At 37.0% G+C, this 19,171-nt stretch overlaps 5 protein-coding genes and 1 non-coding gene across 6 annotated transcripts; 3 read left to right on the top strand and 3 right to left on the bottom strand.

Annotated features, from left to right (window-relative positions):
- Positions 1–2,260: 2,260 nt before the first annotated feature.
- Positions 2,261–4,426, top strand: LOC133745949 (probable pectinesterase/pectinesterase inhibitor 51). The gene has a single exon (XM_062174107.1). The coding sequence runs from the start codon at positions 2,421–2,423 to the stop codon at positions 4,068–4,070; it is 1,650 nt and encodes a 549-aa protein (XP_062030091.1). The 5' UTR covers positions 2,261–2,420; the 3' UTR covers positions 4,071–4,426.
- Positions 4,427–7,753: 3,327 nt separating this feature from the next.
- On the bottom strand, positions 7,754–9,421 carry LOC133743874 (thioredoxin-like 1-2, chloroplastic). Its single transcript, XM_062171942.1, has 4 exons — positions 8,943–9,421; positions 8,650–8,832; positions 8,358–8,522; positions 7,754–8,255 (listed from the first exon to the last, which is right to left on the bottom strand). Exons 1-4 carry the CDS (start codon positions 9,129–9,131, stop codon positions 7,989–7,991), a joined length of 804 nt encoding a protein of 267 aa, XP_062027926.1. The 5' UTR covers positions 9,132–9,421; the 3' UTR covers positions 7,754–7,988.
- A 3,199-nt stretch (positions 9,422–12,620) lies between these two features.
- On the bottom strand, positions 12,621–14,188 carry LOC133745814 (photosynthetic NDH subunit of subcomplex B 4, chloroplastic). The gene is made up of 6 exons (XM_062173949.1): positions 13,992–14,188; positions 13,864–13,908; positions 13,564–13,726; positions 13,427–13,482; positions 13,268–13,339; positions 12,621–12,892 (listed from the first exon to the last, which is right to left on the bottom strand). The coding sequence occupies exons 1-6, from the start codon at positions 14,097–14,099 to the stop codon at positions 12,761–12,763; spliced, it is 576 nt and encodes a 191-aa protein (XP_062029933.1). The 5' UTR covers positions 14,100–14,188; the 3' UTR covers positions 12,621–12,760.
- A 102-nt stretch (positions 14,189–14,290) lies between these two features.
- Positions 14,291–14,364, top strand: TRNAI-AAU (transfer RNA isoleucine (anticodon AAU)). Its single transcript has one exon. It is a non-coding gene; the product is annotated as a tRNA-Ile (tRNA).
- Positions 14,365–14,428: 64 nt separating this feature from the next.
- Positions 14,429–16,460, top strand: LOC133745363 (2-hydroxy-palmitic acid dioxygenase mpo1-like). The gene is made up of 4 exons (XM_062173423.1): positions 14,429–14,910; positions 15,807–15,869; positions 15,993–16,064; positions 16,147–16,460. Exons 1-4 carry the CDS (start codon positions 14,572–14,574, stop codon positions 16,261–16,263), a joined length of 591 nt encoding a protein of 196 aa, XP_062029407.1. The 5' UTR covers positions 14,429–14,571; the 3' UTR covers positions 16,264–16,460.
- LOC133745362 (pentatricopeptide repeat-containing protein At4g21065-like) lies at positions 16,380–18,067 on the bottom strand. The gene has a single exon (XM_062173422.1). The coding sequence runs from the start codon at positions 17,960–17,962 to the stop codon at positions 16,574–16,576; it is 1,389 nt and encodes a 462-aa protein (XP_062029406.1). The 5' UTR covers positions 17,963–18,067; the 3' UTR covers positions 16,380–16,573.
- Between the last annotated feature and the right edge of the window lie 1,104 nt (positions 18,068–19,171).

Genomic DNA, 19,171 nt, shown 5'->3' with positions numbered 1-19,171 from the left:
GAACAAAAATGTTCAATCCAGGTTCAAATTGGGAGTGTTATCATTTATGAAAAATCTTGGACTATGTACTGATCTCAAGCTCTTTGAACAAGTGATGAACAAATCACCAGAAAGCTCAAAGCAGCTCCTTGCCCTCTACAATTTCAGTACTTGAAAATGTTCTGGCACATGTCTCTGGAGCGTTCGATACTACAATGTACAGTACATGATAATGTCCTGGCACTTGGGGCTGTGCCGCTGTGGGTAACATAAAGCTCAAACTGTGTATGAACTGTGAAGTAATGTAATCCATGACATAACGACTGGGCCGTTGGGCTTTCAGGTTCTTGTTCGTGGCAAGCTATATCAATTATCGAGTGCGCCTCCTCCACTTCAATTTTGTTTGGCCCAATGTTTACTCGGCTCCAAAAGGAATTATTCGACATAGAACCCAAATTTATTGCCGGTAATGAGTGAAATCCAATTTCGGCAAGCATGAAGCCATGAAAATGAGACAAATGGTATTTACAAGTTTATAACTAGGTCTAAATCAATGGACATATTATATGGCATAGTATTTTACACTATCTGAAAACATCCAGTGATTCTGATTAGTTATCTTTAATGACATGGCATTAAATTTCTGTCCAACAAAAAGTTAAAATTGAATTAAATTAAATTATCTTTTCATCTTTATGAAAAAAACTAAAACACAAGATAAAAACTAGATTTTATCTAGAAAATCTAAATTAGATAAAATCTAAATTGAATTAAATTAAATTTTCCTGGAGTAATTGTAGTTCATATAGACATGGTTGATGGTATAATATTGACGCTATTTAGAGGCAATGCAATTGAATTAAATTAAATTGTCCTGGAGTAATTGTAGTTTACAATCCCCAAATGAGTTATCTTACCATCAATTGTAGACATGGAGTAATTGTAGTGTTTTAAGATTTGATTAAATTGAATTGAATTAAATTGAATTAAATTACTCCAGGGAAGTAATTTAATTCAATTTAATTGTAGACATGGAGTAATTGTAGTGTTTTAAGATTTGATTAAATTGAATTAAATTACTCCAGGAGTAATTGTGTTTTAAGATTTGATTAAATTGAATTAAATTAAATTGTTTACAATCCCCAAATGAGTTATCTTACCATCAATTGCAGACATGGAGTAATTGTAGTGTTTTAAGATTTGATTCTTCTTACTATGGTTGATGGTATAATATTGACGCTATTTAGAGGCAATGCAAAAATTAGAATTAGGTAATTTAATAAAATCTAGCTTGTGTTTTAATTTAATAAACTAAAACACAAAAACTAGAAAACATATTTCCATTGACCTGGACCCTTTATAAACCGGGATCTCCACAATTACAATCCCCAAATGAGTTAGGGTGAGGCTATTGCCACCCTACCATTTTCTCAATTCACCCTACAATCATTTAAATTATTAAAAGACTATATTACCCAAGTGCAAAATGACTAATGTGTACACTAATTTTCTAAAATTCAAATATGTAAGGAAAAATAAATATATAACTAATTAATTAAATACACATACTACTTAATTTCTCATTGGATAACATTAATTTTCATTTTCTCCACTCAAATGTGAATTTATTACTATTTTTCGTCTTTTTGTTGCCTTCTCATCGTTAATTCATTATTCAATTCATAAAACCATTAGTGTGAACTTCATCAAAATCTTTGCAATACCCTTTGTGAACACCGAAAGTGAAAAATTTTAAATACAAAAAAAAAATCAATCTCTTCTTCATTGCTCATAGTTATCAACTTACTAATATTTTGATATGAATTGAAACAGACAAACATTGAAATTGAAAGGAAAAAAAAATATGATTATGATTTTATTAGGAAACTTTACTATATTTTAGTTTTTTTATTGGTGTAAATTAAATGAGAAATTTAAGTTTAAAAATATCTTTTTTAATTGAATATATCTTATAAGGATATTTCTGGAAAGAAAAATGGGTTAGATAAGTAAATTTAATAATTGAAATTAAAATATAGGGTGTAATGAGCAAGTATGGTGAACAAAGAAAATTGTAGGGTGGCAATAGCCGCACCCACTGAGTTTTGATAAGGGCAAAACTTTCATGAATTCTTACTATATCTTCTTTTGACGCAATTAAGTATCAATGAATTTATATCTCATAAAAAACATGATACATTGTCAACAATAACATGAACGTTTCAAATTCATTACAAAAGCTTCCCTGTTTTAATTAGAATTATTAGTTTTTATGGGTACAACAACTTTCCTATTTTTATCAGGATCATGTTGCTATCCTGGTCAAGCTAGATTTTATTAAATTACCTAATTCTAATTTTTGCATTGCCTCTAAATAGCGTCAATATTATACCATCAACCATAGTAAGAAGAATCAAATCTTAAAACACTACAATTACTCCATGTCTACCCGCGTCTTTCTCCTCACACTCGCTCTCTGCATCTCTCTTTCCTCCGCCTCCGCCGGCCGCTTCCGCTCCATCCCCAAGCCCACCGCCACCGCCACCGCCGCCGTATCTCCGATCCAACAAGCCTGCAAAGCCACCCGCTTCCCTGACACATGTCAGGCCTCCCTGACCAAAAAAATCCATGACCTTCCCCCAAACCCTACCCCTCTCCAAACACTTCAACTAGCCCTCAATGTCTCCTCCGACGGCCTCAACACCGCCAAAAAGATGGTTTCCGACATTCTCAAAACCGCCGCCGGCAGCCAGAACCGCACAACCGCCGCCAAAAACTGCCTCGATTTTCTACAAAATTCCGAGTACCGTATTTCACTCACCAATGACGGCCTCTCACGTGGCCGTACCAAGACCGCACGAGCCGCCATGAGCTCCGCCCTGATGTTCCAGTACGACTGCTGGTCCGCATTCAAGTACGCCAACGACACCCAGTTGGTCGTCTCCACCATGTCGTTCATTAACGACACGCTGACCGTGGACTCCAGCAACGCCCTTAGCATGATCTTCTCCTACGAAAACTTCGGAAACGACACCAAGTCCTGGACCCCGCCCAAGACCGAGCGCGACGGGTTCTGGGAACCCGTCACGCCTGGATCACAAAAGTCCCCTCCAGAACTTTCGATACCGGAAAATCTGACGGCGGACGTGACTGTTTGCAAGGACAAAGGTGTTAAGTGTTACCGGACCATACAGGAGGCGGTGAACGCGGCGCCGGAAAACTCCGACAAGAAATTCGTGATTCAGATAAATGCCGGGGTGTATGAAGAGATTGTTAAGGTTCCTCTAGGGAAGAGAAATGTTGTGTTTTTAGGGCAAGGGATGGGCAAAACAGTAATTACAGGATCTTTGTTTGTGGGCCAGCCGGGAATTTCGACCTACAACTCTGCCACCGTGGGTGTTTACGGCGACGGCTTCATGGCCAGAGGCGTCACATTCCAAAACACGGCGGGCCCCGACGCCCAGCAGGAGGTTCACCAGGCGGTGGCTTTCCGATCAGACAGTGATCACTCTATCATAGAAAATTGTGAGTTCCTAGGGCACCAAGACACTCTCTACGCCCATGGCAACCGCCAGTTCTACAAGTCATGCAAAATTCAAGGCAATGTAGATTTTATATTTGGAAACTCGGCTGCCATTTTCGAGGGCTGCACCATCCTCATTGCGCCGAGGCAAGTTAACCCCGAAAAAGGCGAGAAGAATGCAGTGACGGCTCACGGCAGGACAGACCCGGCGCAGGCGACAGGGTTCGTGTTCCGGAACTGCTTCATAAACGGAACGGAAGAGTACATGAAGTTGTACAACACTAACCCCAAAGTTCACTTGAACTTCTTGGGGAGGCCGTGGAAGGAGTTTTCGAGGACGGTGTTCTTGAACTGTAGTATGGAAGCTCTGGTTTCGAAAGAAGGGTGGTTGCCTTGGAGTGAGGAGTTTGCTTTGGCGACGCTTTACTATGGGGAGTATGGGAACTCGGGACCGGGGGTGGATTTGGCCGGGAGGGTGAAGTGGAGTAGCCGGATTCCGGTAGAGCATGTTGGTGCATATTCGGTGCAAAATTTTATTCAGGGAGATGAGTGGTTGGTTTCCAACTAGAGAAGCGGGAGAGTTTTAAGAGTATGATATTGTAATAAACTTTTAACAGTCCATTCTCTATGAATTTAGATGTATGCTTGCAACATGAAATTCAACTACAATAATATTTGTTAGGAATATGTTAAGAGAGCGTATTAGGATCATGAGCTAATTTCTCCTGTATATAAGCTATGGTTGCACTGTTTTTTTTTTTCTCCAGAGAGAGATTCATTGTTGCAGAGTAACAGAAAAATGACAATGTACAGTCCTATACGCATTGTCTCTCTTTTCTTCTTCATCTCCTTCTTCTTCCTTTGTCTTTGGTTTTTAATAAACCAAGGATTGATTGAATTTATCAATATTTTTTCAATGCTTAAGATTATTGTTTTTTCTCGTTGTCCTCATCATGATTGTGTTACATTTCACGTTTATTTTGCTAAGTATTCTTTTTTTTATAGTTCTTTATTCATACTCCATCACCATGGGTGTTCACGCTTCTATTCGTACTTTCAAAATTAGTATTTAGACCTCTCTCTCTTTTTTCAAGTGATTATTGACATTATCAACTCATATGAAATGACTTGTAAGAGCAAAAAGAAGAAGAAGAAAAAAAACAAAAAGACATTTCTTATCTCAGAGCGCTGCAATTTAGTTTCTCCTCAATATTGCTCTATGTTCATGTCCGCTTAATGCAAATCTTCAGTTATCAATAAACATGTGGTTTGTTTTACTTAATTTTAGTGCTCACCAATGTTGAAGCATGTGGTTTGTTTTATATTAAATGTTTGAAGAAAGACCATTATTGTTTGATTTGTTTCCTAGCCTTCAATTCTCTATTTGATACTAATTTCTAAAAAAAATTAAAATGATGCACATTCCAAGGCTCTACAATATTGTATGAGTCTACAATATTATAGAAATTGAAGAACATGTTTCCAAACAATGCATGAATAATATATATATATGATCGAATACTATCACACCAATCCATATGATGTTCGCCTTTGATTTTGATATGGCTGTAACTCTGCAAGGCAAACCAAAACCCACTCATTGAAACAGTAGCTTTGATGCTTGCTATTGTAAACCACCGACCACGTGCAGCTGGGAAAAAAGACTGAAATTGCAAAATTTTATTTGAATATTGTCCGTTGATGAGGTAGCTGTTTAGTTTTGAGTTTTTATTATGAAACCCTAAGAACATCTTTAGCAGACTCTCTATTTTTGCTCCTTAGCTATTATAGAGAGCATGTTTAGCTTTTTATTTATTTTAGCAGCTGCACCAGACTCCTAAGTGACTCTCTATTATAACTTTTAGCTATCTCGCTCCTAAATATAGAGAGCAAGATGAGGCTCTCTATAATTTAAAACATTCATTTTGAGGTACTTTATGTAGTTTATAAATACATTTAAACTATTTAATATTCTTTTAAAAAATAATATAAATTCAAAATTAGCTAAAATAGAAAGCACTGATACAGACGTATTTCTAAAGTGGCTAGCCAAAATGACTTTTTAGCTACTTTAGCCAAAATGACTTTTTAACTAAAATTTGACTCAAAAATGGCTAGCATTGTTAAAGATGCTCTAAGGCCCCGTTTGGGATTGCTTCGCTTTTAAAAAAATCAGCTTTTGTTCAAAATTTTAGATTTTATTGTGTTTGGTAAATAAATAAAAAGCAGCTTTAATTAAAAGTTATAGGTCACTGGCAGCAGATTTTAAAAGCAGCCTAGAGGTTGCTTTTAGAAGCTGCTGTGGATTAAAACACACTCTGCAGTTGTTTTATGTACTGACAGCACTTTTAAAAATATTATTTACCAAACACGAAACTGTTTTAATTCACAGCTGATTATTCTCACAACACAGCAGCAGCAGTTTTTTAAAAAAGTCGCAGCAATCCCAAACTAGCCCTAAATCCCTAAGTTGAATTTAGATTTTATTGCTATGGGTATTTTGGGAGAAGTATGAACAAATGTTAGTTCCAGGTCTACTAATTAGGGAGCTCCATTCTGTTAATTTTATTGAAATAGTTCAATTTCTAAAAGTTGGTCAAACATCTTTGAGTTGGTCAACGAATTGGATGTTGAAAATTCATTGAAAACTATTTTGGTGTGGTCAAATTAAGTTCACAATGAAATCGATCACTTTTCATAACACATTATTGATAAAAGTTTTAAATCTCGAAAAAACTAATTGTATAATTTAAAAGCTTGTACAATTTAAAAGCATCAATTATGTACGACCTAAAACAGGAGACATATACTCTCCTATGTTAACACTGTTAACGCTTGAGCTTACGTGACATGAAATTTTGCAACCAATATCACAAAACACTGCTATAACGTGGTGAATAAGTTGCTGCTCCTAGAAACACCGATTATTACTAAAGTGGTGGAATATTACCAAGTCATAAAACGAATTATGAGATAATTTTCCATGTGGAGGAAGAAAGAGAAATATCCCGTCCCTCTTATCCATTATCATGAAAGAGGAAACTGAATACCGAAAGGTGTGCTGGATTGGATTTGCATTCAGTACAGAGCTTCCTTATATTGCAAATGATAAAGATGCTGCCTGCCTGACTCAAACCACTTGACCATAATTTCAGATTTTGCAGTCATATTATATCCTTCTTCGGACCCATGCTGAGTCGGATTCTGGGTCATCCACATCACTGCCATTGTATCTGACCCATAAAACTCGTTTTCGACCTATATGTGTTGTCATGGCAATTGAGTACTTGTCTCTTTGTTGGAGATTTTGGGTTGCAACATTCCTTTATCCAAATTTACCTTAGTAACTCGAATTCCATGTTTGGTTTTTACTAATTATTATTATCAAATGTGTTGACTTGATTACAGGTTTATAGTGAATTCTGTGGTTGTCTATCATTAAATTTGATATATGAAGAGTTGAATATATGGACAGATTATATATTAATTTCAAAAGTTTGAATGCACAATGACTTTTTCAAAGTGCTTATAAAAAAATTCCTTCCTTATAAAATCTGCACTCTTTTCTTCAAGAAAAAAGAAAAAAAAAATTGCATATTTTATTTCAATTCGTACGAAAAGGACATTAACCTAACTAATATACCTTTTGTGTTAGCATGATAATGATGGGTCTTATTTTACACCTCAAAGGCTCAAATGTCACACACCATTTCACATATTACTTTCTCTTTTTTTTTTTTTTTTGAGGAGACATATTACTTTCTCTGTCACCAACCAAATACACAGTTAAAATGAGAAGAATGGGTTTTTCACGTGAAATCTTCATTAAACTTTTGGAAATGAAAATTTGAGGAAGAGGAAAATGACATTGAAAAGGAATATAAACTTTGGAAAATAGTTTATTGGCCTCAACCCCCAAATTGATTCCCAAACGCCAAGTGTGAAGAAGGACCCCACCTCCAAAGAAAGCCAAAGCACTACCCAAATCCAGCTTTGGTTTCTTTTTCAAATTCAAAATGCAGAACCAAAATCAAGTTTTGGCTGTTCATGGCAATGGCATACCAGCATTGTCAACAATTCAAGGCCGGCCACGAATGACTAACCAACTTATATCAATTTTACTCATGTTTTGAATGAGTCTGAGACTCGTGGCTGGAATTATTGACAAAAAAGTTTGTAACTTGGAAAGATCTTTGCCAGGACCCCATTCAAGATTCACTAAGAAAAAATGTTGTAGGTAACAAGAACAAATTGACACGGGTAACAATCTAGATCTGTATTAAGCTCTCAATCAGATCTTACTACACTCTCAAATCCAATAACAGATTAACCAAACTTGCAGGGTTCAATGTAAAAAAGATATGAACTCTCCTGCTTATGGAAAACCTAATAGGCTAATAATAATGATATATATACAACATCAAGCAGAAAAATTGATATGACAAAACTGGAGCTGCTTTACTCCAACATGCCTAAACTGTAATCTTCAAACCTTCAGCAAGGCACTTTCTTCTTCTTCGAGTTCTATGCCATGGTTATGGATTACATTGCTCCAAACACCAGACAAATCTACGCTTTTCATGACCAAATCCTCCTCCACTCTCTCTTCTTGGGTTGATGGTGGGGAAGATCTTGCTGATATTTCACCTATCTCAGCTAAGTGTAATATCTCAGACTCATCTAAGCCTTTTGCTGGGCCAAGACTACAACCCTCAGCCCCATATTTAGCTAATGCATCTTTGAATTTCTTGATCTGTAAAACAACAAATCCAATTAGCATAATTCGAACCATAAATACCCACTAATCCTTTTATCGAATATGACAAACCAATATTGACAGGATTGCAAGACTTACAGTGGCATTGGTGCAGCTGAAGCTACAAACTCGCCCTTCTGCGCCTCTATAAAACCTAAAGAATGGTAGCACATGAATGTGGAGACCATGGCACATAGACTTGAGCTCCTCATAGTTAACCTTAAGAAAAATTGCATCTGGGTTCTGTTCAGCCAGCTGACAGATCTGGACAAATTCACAAAACTATTGGTAAACACATATTCCAAAATGCTCCAAGCTAAAATTAGATTTGCTATAATTTCAAAAGGGGATTTCTAAATTGAATTATGATACCCAAAATTGAATTATATACCTTGGGATGGAGAGCTCTACAACCTCCACAACCAGGTGAGTAAAAATCCACTACAACCAATCTATCACCAGCATTATGCAAAGAATCAATGAGTTCTTGAGCAGAATGGATCTCCACCATGTTGGGTTTTAGGGTTTTCTCCCACCATTTCATAGCTTTGCTTACACAGATTGATGCTTGTGCCTGAAACCAGATACATATCCATTAGTTGTGCAAAAGAACATGTAATGTTTGAACACAGAAATTCACAGAATTAACAGCTAAGAAGAGAGAAAGCAGAAAGCTTTACATACATGAACAGAGAAATTTCTCGGGGCCTTGACCCTCAAATTCTTCAAACCCTTGTGATCTGAGATGGGTTTTCCCCAAAAAACAACACCCAAAACAGGAAAAGCTCTTGAATTTGATTCTGTGAATTTGGAGCGCAGACTCATCTCATTTACCCCAGAAATGTACAAACCACACTTTGATGAAATTGCCATGTTGAATATGTCAAATCTGAACCCTTTTCCTTACACAAACAGCAAAAAACCCACAAGAACCCACTTCACCTCTTGCAACAAAAACCCAGTTTCCCGAATCAAAATCCCTCAATTCTCTCACAAACTTGATCAAGACCTGTGCTTTTCTCAACGAAAAGTGACTAGCTTATAAACAAAAAGATGCGGTCTTTTTGACTAGCTTGAATTGGGTGAGACAGATGGAGAGACAAAGAGCTGTGGTTGTTAATCTTGGAAAAACTTGGAGGAGGAAGAAGAAAAGAATTAGAAAGAAGCTGTATATAGAAAAAAAGTGAAAAAAGGGTTGGTGGGGTCTTTCTGATTTGGATTTTACCTTATCCACATTTTTCTTTTTGGATTAAGTTGGCCTTCTGTTCTGTTCTGTTTTTAAACAATCAGGTATTCAGGTACATTACCGGAAATTGTTTACCGCCATGAAAAAATGGAAACCGCGTAGCTGACTGTGTCTGCCTCTTCAAATTTTGGATAAGATGACTCTTTTCTTTTTTTTGAATAAGATGACTCTTTTCTTACTGGACATGGAAACGAGTAAATTTTTTTTTTGACTTTGTCTTCTCAATAAATTTCTCAGATGCTATTTTGGTAACAAAACCTATTTTGTTGTTGAATTCTATGTATTTTTTGTAATTTTTGTCAAATCCTATTTGAAGAATATCAAATATCTATTTCTCTCTTGGTCAATTGAATGATTAAGAACGTTTTTACTTAATTTTTATATCAATATTACACTAAAATTATCTTCTTTTTTTGTTCGGTATTAGAAAATTTCATCGACAATCTGACACACCCTTATTCATTTATTAGATGTTGCTTAATTACAAAGGAAATTCTTTCTTAATCTAGAAAATTTTCTTTTGTTTTGTTGCGATTGTGCAAATGCAAGAGAAACATTACTAGTTTTGGAGTCGTGGCACAAGCGTTTAGGTCACATGAATTTTTGAGATCTTCTTAGAGCTAAGCTCTCCCTTGCGAGGATTGCCTAAATTGGGAGGCAAGTAAGAAAGCACATGTCAAGGATGCTAATCGGGTGATGCACAAGTTGGTTGGTGACTCGAATATTATTGTTGGAGTAAAAACCAAATATAGTGAAGACAAGAAAACGATCTGGAGCCAATTTCTGTAAGCAAGAGCATAGAAACTTTCCAACCCTTATTGAGAAAGGAATGATATATTTAACTGAGTAAAAATATAAATTCATACAGAAATTACTTCATATGAAAACATGGCATCCTGAATTCCTGATGAGAGCCATAACATGACTCGAGGCACTTTGTTTGTTTCTGGTGTTTTGCCTATTAATCTTGCTTAAAAACAAAAACTAGGAGATGCTTTGTGCACAGTGCTGCTTACACCTCATAATGACAAATGTTGAACAAATCGCGGCATATAACTACCACATGGTCATGGATTAAGTAATTAAGGGTTTGAAATCAGATCAGGATATTGTCTAATTTTTCTATTAACAATCATGTGCTGCTGATTCATGATGATATAAGGGTCCAACCCTAATCCTAATGAAACCAAGTTGCCTCTAAATTAACTTTTGATGATACCAAGGAGTGTGTTCAAATTGAGATCACATCTCTTTTAGAATGCAAGTGATCAGCTCCTGTTGGAGTAAGAGATGTCTAATTTTAAATTGGATTCATAAGAGAATGAAATCAAAGTATATGGATCATGTAACTTGAAGGTGATCCAGATTGACTGATCTATTTAATCTCACCTTTAAATCATGTTTTAATATATATATATATATATACAACCCTTCTTGGGTGTGGACGTCCGCACCTTTTGCTTCGGTGCGGATTTCCAGTTTTTCCTCACTTTCCGATCATATTTTCACATCTTAGCCGTTCAGTTTTTAGGTCCTAATGTATAGATCACTTCTGCAAATTTTCAGCCAATTTGATGATCGTTAAGGCATCCAAAACTGCAATTTACCATTATAAACACGAACGGTTCCGGTTCGACAGATTCGGTTCGTTCATGTAAATTGCAGTTTTAGATGCCTTAACGATAATCAATTTGGCTGAAATTTTGTAGAGATGATCTATACATTAGGAACTAAAAATTGAACGGTTAAGATGTGAAAATATTATCGGAAAGTGGGAAAAAATGGGAAATCCGTACCTTTTTGCTTCGGTGCGGATATCCGCACCTGAGCAAAGTTCTATATCAGCCCTTCTTGGGTGCGGACGTCCACACTTTTTGCTTCGGTGCGGATTTCCAGTTTTTCCCCACTTTCCGATCATATTTTCACATCTTAGCCGTTTAGTTTTTAGGTCCTAATGTATAGATCACTTCTGCAAATTTTCAGCCAATTTGATGATCGTTAAGGCATCCAAAACTGCAATTTACCATTATAAACACGAACGGTTCCGGTTCGACAGATTCGGTTCGTTCATATATATAGGTTAATAGGTGTATACTGCATGTCTGTATAGGACCATCAAAACCCACATTCATTATGGAGGATCATGCATGAGAGTGCATAGCTTAGCTTAAATCAGATATTTTCTTTGGATATATAGTATTATGGTGCATGACAGCGAGAACACATATGATGATGGCTACCTCCACTGCTTCTGCATGTGATCTGTTTATTTCAGTTCAAGTTCAACCCCTTTAGGCTTCTCTGATTGATATTTGATAGGGTGTGGATTTGATTTCATTGGGGGATAGAGCTGATCACAAGCTAGCTAGTCTGCCCACAGGTTATGGAATTGTTTTATGTTACAAAAAATTGGCCCATTGTTTGGATTTTGGAACATTACTGGTTTCCCAAAACCAAGGGCCAAGGCCAAGGTAACTTCCGGAACAAGTCCATGAGTTCTGGAAACTAATTTATTAAGCAAAGAAAGAAGAGCCAAACATTGACAATGTTCTCCCATACTTCAATTCACCAAGTGGATACCCTTTTTTTTTTCTATAATTTTTCTTTTCTTGGATTTTTGTTCCAGAGCTGAGTAGCTGACCTTTTAATCCCAAAAAGAGTTTGGTTGAATTTAATTCGTTACACAAAGGACAGATAGGAACTGAAGAAATGAAGCCTACATTCTTTTCTCTATTGCAAACAAATTTGATGCAGGATTTGAGCATCTAAAGTCATGTGGGAATTTCTCATATCCCACGAAGATCGGCACATATTACTGCAGCAGGATTTGAGTTTATATATAAATATATAATCCAACTAAAGTTGCTACTAGCTAGTAGGTTTTGCACTAGTCATCTACGAAAGACATTTTAAGCAAGGTGATGCCTTTTTTTGGGTGGTTAAAGACTCTCATGGCCTATATACTGAATTCATGACATTTAATTGTAGCACTTTCTTCATATATGTACACTTGAAAGCTAGCAGAGTAGCAGGTATTGTCATTTCAACATCAGTTTAGATTTTGGTGTTATATTTGCTTCAAGCATATTTCCTCTTTCCTCTAAGAGACGCATACAGACTGTAATAGTTATAGTTGTTTTTCCAACTCATCAATGAGATGAAGCCTTCAATATGGTATGGTATATACAGCAACATCTGGATATTTATAAGGGTGGAACAGCATCCATCAGCAAATGCATAAGAAACTAATGACTAGCTACTTGACAAGCTGCTCCTCCTTCTTAGCAGCCTCTTCCAACTCTCTCAGCCCTCCAACTTTCTGCTCTATCTCCTCAATCAGCTCCTCCCTCCACAACTCTGATCTTGCAGATTCTTCAATGTCTTCTTGCTGCATGTATACACATATCACCATTAATTAATTCATACACATATACACTTTAACAAGTACATTGAATAAAAAACAAGCCAAAAATCACTTCACAAGATAGGTCATTGAAAATCATTTCCAAAAAAAAAAAAAAAAGATAGGTCATTGAACAATGTTAAAAGTTAAAGCTGAAGCTAGCTTCAAGTTGTGTCATCTACTAGAAATTAAAATCCAAAGGCTGGCCACAACAGTCAACAGGATTGGTCAAATATTAATTAATCAGACTATACTAAAGAGCATCAAGAGAAACAAATAAGACGCAAACGAATTATTCTAATCTATGTCCTCTAGATTAACATTTGACCAAGTAGTCATATAAGAGTAACAAGCAAGTACCTTCTCATATATCCAATGTCCAGTACCATCTCCTCCATCTTTCCTGTACTGCTCTGAATCATAATATGGATCCTAAAACAATAATGTGTCTCAGCTGTTAGATTAATTATCTTCTAAAGCAATGACATTATAACTTTAATGTTCGTTTAAGTGCTTTACCTTCATGGATCCAAAGAATAAACACCCCCAAACAGTGAACATGATGTAAGCAGTATCTACAAATAGGAATGGAAGAATTGACGAAATAAGAAACTAAGCAATAGAAGTGATAAAATAGACTTTATCAATATACTTACAGACACTTTTTATGGAGTCATCACTGAGATGCACAATGGACTTGTGGGATATAAAGTCTCTCTGGCCTTCAATATGCTCCACTAAAACTGCCATCAGAGGCCAATCTGGGAAAGCATTGGTTCTGCTCAAAGGGGCTCTTTTGCTTTTTTCCGCAACTTCAAGCTGTGCAAATAAATTCAAGACATGAGAGTGTTACCTAACAACTACTCCTACATCCCAAATTAATGCACTACGTGATTTGATGCACTCAAATTTTCTTTCTTTTTGGGCTAGGAAGTTCATGAACTGCTTATAAGTACCTGCTTGCACCCACCGAAAAGTTCAGAGCTTGAACACTGCCTAAGCTGCAAAAGAAGGGTACTACTTCAATTAGTAAAATATAATTCCACCATCTAATGTAGAAGCTTATGTGGATTGGATATGTTACCAATCTTGTAGATGAGCTCATGTGGCTGATGTCCACTTTTGTTGTTTGGAGAGAAGAACTGTGAATATGTGGACTAGTAATGGTGAAGCCCATGATAGCTTCTGCCATCAATGTCTTGAATTCTCAGCTGAGAAGATGAAGTTGAACTAAACTGAAGCCAGGTTTGTGTTTTGTTGGGTTGGAGGGAAAAGTGGATAAGAGAACCATTTGTATCCACCCTTATTTTACACATTTTCAACCATGATGTCATTTGTTTACTTAAAGGGATAAATTTGTTATTTTCTAAAAATCCATCAACTGGCCTATTAGCTCAGCTGGTTAGAGCGTCGTGCTAATAACGCGAAGGTCGCAGGTTCGAGACCTGCATGGGCCAATTATTTTTTGAAAATATAATTTTTTATGGTCCTTTTTCTTTTTCCAACAGACTTGAAGTTGCCGGCAATTCCTATGTGCTATATAATACTAGTCTCCGTCTTCTACCATCTATCTACTTCTTCATCCTTCTCATACCCCAGTTTCCTAAACTGAATACCCACTTTATTTCCAACAAAAAAACAATTGAGTTTCCCAAGAAAATTTCATGGGGGGAAGAGGATTGTTTGATCTTGAAAACCACTTTGCCTTCTATGGCGCATATCACAGCAACCCAGTTAACATTTTCATCCACACTCTGTTTGTGTGGCCAATTCTGTTCACCTCTCTTGTTCTTCTCTACTTCACACCTTCCCTGCTGAATTTCCCAGCTGGGGTTTATCATGGGTTTTTGTTTAATTTTGGGTTTGTTTTCACTGTGATCTATGCTTTGTATTATGTTGGATTGGATAAGAAAGCTGGGTCCTTGGCTGCTTTGCTCTGTGTTCTCTGCTGGGTTGGAGCCAGTGTTCTTGCTAGTCGCCTTGGGTTTTCTTTGGCATGGAAGGTAAGGGCTTTCTTTTTTCGGCTTGTGGTTATTTTTTTCACTGCTTTGATTTTCTTTCTTTTTTGTTTGATGAAATTTTCTCTCTTTTTTTTAGGCTATGTATAATTTGTGGGAAAATAGTAAAAGATGTGGTTTTGATCTATTTAAGTTGGAAAGCTCTGGACTTTGCTTCGTTTTGCAATTCAAAGATATATGTTTCTTCCAGAAACACTGTTGGTTGTCTTCTTCCAGTAGATAAAATACACATGAATCACAGAAAAAGTTATATGGGGACACTTGAGATGGTTGTTGCTTGATTCCTCCTGATTTTTACCTCTTGTTTGTTTTTGATATATAGTAAATTATTTTCACATTGGAGTATTATTGATTTGATGGCTGGAATAGATGAGAACAATAGTAAATAGTTTGGGTGATCATTGTATCCGTATCTTTGATCAAGAGTACAGTGCTAAGTCTTGACTCTTGATTATATATTTGTGGAAGAATGGAGGTCTCCCAATGGAGAATTACATTTCTGTCTGAAATTCACTAAATCGACTTGAACGTATGTGCAATCCCAAGTTATAGTTGTAGCATTGGAAACCAGTTAGTATGCTCAGTTCAATAATGAGGTCCATCTCAGACTCAGTAGTCTGATTAGTTTCTTGCATGCTATTGTGGTAAATATGTACAGTTGGTGATTCTTGGCCATGAAGTTTGGTTCTACATAGTAGCAATAGGTTTTAATTTTCTACATTCCTTTGCTAGTGTGCTGGTAAAGTTGATAATAACTACAGAACTTATAAAATACAAATTCCTTTCTTACCTCAAGATAGAATCAGCATTGATCTTTCTCCCTAAATGTTATTATACATTGAGAATCAAAGTCCTAAATGTTTGGTAAATTACTTTTTCAGGTTGTGTTGGCAGGTCAGTTGTTCTGTTGGACTGGACAGTTCATAGGCCATGGGGTGTTTGAGGTGACTAATTTTGTGGTTTTCAACTATTTGTTGTTTTAATGTTCCAGAGTCCTACCATAGTTACATCATACTGTAAGACTTGCTTACCAAAATGTACATCTGACAATAATAATTCTTTTTCAGAAACGAGCACCAGCTCTTCTGGACAACCTTGTCCAAGCATTTCTAATGGCCCCTTTCTTTGTGTTACTTGAGGTAATTCCTTAAATGCCTATCTGAATTTGAGATGGTTTCTCTGTTTGATGATGACTTAATCATGATATATTGCATCATGCAGGTCCTTCAAACGGCCTTTGGTTACGAACCTTATCCAGGGTTTCATGCAAATGTTAAAGAAAAGATAGAGGCTAATATCAAAGAGTGGCAAGAAGAGAAACAAAAGAAACAATCTTAGATAGCTCACATCCAGAGACCAGTTCTGGTTAACTCTGTAAAGAATAAGATGAATGTGTTGGTCTGTATCCGTATATGCCATTTGTCAAGTAGTTTTCACCCGATATTAGGAAGAATAAAAAAAAAACTTTAGATGTAATTGTATACAATGATCAACGACTTTAAACTAGTCCTTGAATATCATGTCATATTCTGATCTACTGATCTCTAAAATTTACAGAGTATGCTTTCTGAGTAAAATTATCACAGGCAACAATATTTTGATATGGTTCTAAAATTATGAACTGGTAAACATATCTTAAGAATAGGCTTCAGTTATGAAGATCTGCGCCAACCAAGCTATTACCAGGCTCAAGTTTCTCAACTCCCCTGTACTGCATTGATCTTCTTACTCTCATAGCTTCGTTCCACTGGCCTAAACTTGCATACATGTTAGCCAGAAGCACATAATCGCTGCTATGATCTGAATCCAACTCCAAAAGATGACTCCTGACCTTCTCTCCAAGCTCGACCTCACCGTGCACCTGACACGCCGACAACAATGTCCTCCATACAATGGCATTACACTTCACCGGCATGCTCCTTATCAACCTATAAGCCTCCTCCACAAACCCAGCTCGCCCCAACATATCAACCATGCATCCGTAGTGCTTCACTGTTGGTTGAATCTGATAGTCTTTGGTCATAATTTTGAAATATCTTCTTCCTTCATCAACCATCCCTCCATGACTACAAGCACACAGAACTCCCAAGAAAGTAACACCATCCGGTCTCTCAAGCTTCTCCTCCAACATTTTCAAGAACAGTTCCAAAGATTTGTCCGCATGACCATGCGTCGCAAGCCCGAGAATCATCGTGTTCCAAGATACTATGTTCTTCTTCCCCTTCATCTTATTAAAAGCATCATACGCCTCTTCAACAGCTCCACATTTCGCATACATGTCAATTAACGAATTAGACACCGTCACAACGTTGCCAAGATCCGTATGATCAACCAAACAATGTACCCACCTCCCAAAATCTAAAGCACCCAATGTAGAACATGCCGAGAGGGTCACAACCACAGTGGCCTCGTCAGGCTCTACACCCCTATCCATCATCCTCAAGAACAAATCTAGCGCTTCGTTGCGCTTTCCGCAATTCACATGACTATCAATAATGGTATTCCACGATACTAAATCTGGGCTAGGCATTTCATCGAACAGGTGGAGAGCAGTTTTTGCATCCCCAAACATACCATACATATGGATTAGGGTGTTCCTCACAAACACATTAGAATCAAACCCATATTTCACAGTAGTACAATGTATCTGCTTCCCCAATATATCCGATCCCAATTTCCCAGAAACCTTGAGCAAGAACGAGAGGGTAAAATTGTCGGCTACATTTCCTTTCTCCTGCATTCTCTTACAAAACTCAAACGCCCTTTCGGGCTTATCAGTCTTCCCAAACCCTCTAATCATGGTGTTCCATAAAAACCCATCTGGGCTTTCAATGCAGCTGAACACAGAGACCGCATAGTCCATGTCTCCGAGGTCCGAAACCGCGCAAAATGAGATGACCTTGCCGAGAACACAGAGGGTTTGATCGAGCCCGGTGTGGGTTATATGGGCATGGAGTTGCTTGACCTCTTTCATGGTGGTGCACTGCTTGAAAAGGGTCATGACCCTTTGTGCCTTGTGAAATATGTTGCTGCGCATTGTTGGTGGGAAAGGAAGAAGAAGAAGAAGAGAGGTGGGAGCATTTTGGGTTTGCCAAAATTGATTTTGGCGCGTTAAGGCGGTTAAATGGACCACGATCTTCAAGTGTCAACGGCCAATGGAGGGACTAGCGTGTCTTTGTTTGGGCCCAACGTTATTTTGTTCTTACCATATTAGTTTTGAAATCCCTTTGATTATAAATTTTGGTGAATGATGTATTGATACTCCATGGTGTATGACATTGAGGTTTCAGTATTCATCATGCTCTATGAATAATGAACTTATGGTATGGGAGAATCTCAAGAAAAAGTAACGTTAACAAGGTTTAACATGTTTCGGCATGTCATTACATCTCACATGTGCTCTATTTTTTAAAACTATTTTCTTCATTTTCCGACTTTAGAAAAGGAAATACGTTTAGTCTTGACAAAATATATACTACTATAATACGTATATTGACCGTATGGTAAACTTTGAATAGTGCCAGGTGATGATATGATACGTTAAGAGTTGGATCCATTTCAATGAAATTAGAATTATTGATTCTCACCTACATTAGCATTATGTGGATTCTATCTTTTGATTCTTTTTCCATTATGGACGGTTACTTTTGATTCACTTTTTCCTTGTTTAGATGAATACTTTTGGATTGGTCTCTAAAGAAAGTTTATGCATCTGCAAATTTCAACCTGGTTTGTTCTATGGTTGGGCTTGCCTTTCAAAGCATTGAGTGGGTTTGGTTTTTCTAAACCATCGATCATGTCCTGCATTTATTTTCTCACATGGGTTTGTAGTTGGGTGCATGGTGTGCAGAGACTCAGATGGTAAGTAACAAATTGACAGATTCTCTTTTAGGGCGAGGTTCCAACCAAAGTTGGTGTGCTGCAGATATGGCATGTTTGATCACCGGTCGTAAAAACAAACTCAGAGAAACACTTAAAAATCACTCAATCAAAAGTCTCAAATGGCCATTTCTGCTTTGGCTTTTCAGTCTAGCGTGAGTAGAAGAAGCAAAAGTGGTTTTGCATTTTTGCGGTGGAGCTAGCTGGTATCAATAAACCCTTGCTGTGATTAATTGTACTTTCTTGGATGCCATAAGGGGCGAACTATTATGGAAAACTCTGCACAAAGAGATACAACTGCATCGATCGATCTTCTTCAAGCTGTGTAATTCACCTGCCTTGTGTATTATTGATACTTTATGTCTTC

The sequence above is a fragment of the Rosa rugosa genome, chromosome 4 (genome assembly GCF_958449725.1).
Source record: "Rosa rugosa chromosome 4, drRosRugo1.1, whole genome shotgun sequence".
Lineage (NCBI taxonomy): Eukaryota > Viridiplantae > Streptophyta > Magnoliopsida > Rosales > Rosaceae > Rosa > Rosa rugosa.
This window is presented reverse-complemented; position numbering and strand designations above follow the sequence as displayed.